This window comes from Benincasa hispida, chromosome 5 (genome assembly GCF_009727055.1).
Source record: "Benincasa hispida cultivar B227 chromosome 5, ASM972705v1, whole genome shotgun sequence".
Taxonomy (NCBI): Eukaryota; Viridiplantae; Streptophyta; class Magnoliopsida; order Cucurbitales; family Cucurbitaceae; genus Benincasa; species Benincasa hispida.
Genome location: NC_052353.1, coordinates 2393064 through 2393836, shown reverse-complemented (window position 1 = coordinate 2393836; position 773 = coordinate 2393064). Strand labels below are relative to the sequence as shown.

Sequence of the window (773 nt, the reverse complement as noted above, 5' to 3'; positions counted from 1 at the left end):
AACTTATCGAAGAGAGTTATAAGGGTATAGTCCACTTTGTTAAGAATCGCATTACTAACAAAGTGGAAGAAGCTTTACAGCAATGAATGTAAGATTATGCTAACCTAACTGCCCTCATGGATCCTAGACCCATTCATCTCCACCACATTGAAGTGGAGCATCATGTTAAGGACGTGTTCACGAACAAAGGTGCCTTGCTCCATTTTGGTGTTGAAGATGTATTTCAGAGCCTCATGCTTGAGTTATCTAAACAGTTATTCGAACATCCCCTGTACGGACTCCATGATCTCATGCGCTAAGACTATGAGCTCATGCTTCTTGGCAAACACGTGGCTCAGACTGGCCAAAATATAGGCTCGAGCCTTCTCATTCGCCCGTGTCCAATGCTTGTACGCCTCCCGAACATTTCGAGCGGCGTTAGGAGCTGGAATAGGAGAACGCTCCTCCGTAAGGGCAAACATGAGATCCTCGATGATTGGTATTATCGTGATCATATGTTTACAACTAGCGTAATTGTCGTCAGTCAACTTATCGGTGCTAAGCAAAGCAATTGTGGCTGTAGCCATTTTTAAAACCATTGCTAAAAAACTTATGAGTCTTTTGCTAAACCACATTTTAACACCAATTAGTTTTAGCAAAATAGTTTCCAAGTACTCTAAGTGATAAGACTTCTATTTTGCAATGATGCCCCAGCGAAGTAGGACAAACGTCACTGGTGGGCTGATCAGATGCCCCTTCACTGGGATGAGACACTCTCAACCATTAGGCAGAAC

At 43.1% G+C, this 773-nt stretch overlaps 1 protein-coding gene across 1 annotated transcript; it reads right to left on the bottom strand.

Moving 5' to 3' along the window:
* Positions 1 to 254: 254 nt before the first annotated feature.
* Positions 255 to 566, bottom strand: LOC120078011. The gene has a single exon (XM_039032182.1). It carries the CDS (start codon positions 564 to 566, stop codon positions 255 to 257), a length of 312 nt encoding a protein of 103 aa, XP_038888110.1.
* Between the last annotated feature and the right edge of the window lie 207 nt (positions 567 to 773).

What these genes read in the sequence shown, in the direction of transcription:
- LOC120078011 (XM_039032182.1), bottom strand. Translation starts at nt 566, where the DNA reads ATGGCTACAGCCACAATTGCTTTGCTTAGCACCGATAAGTTGACTGAC.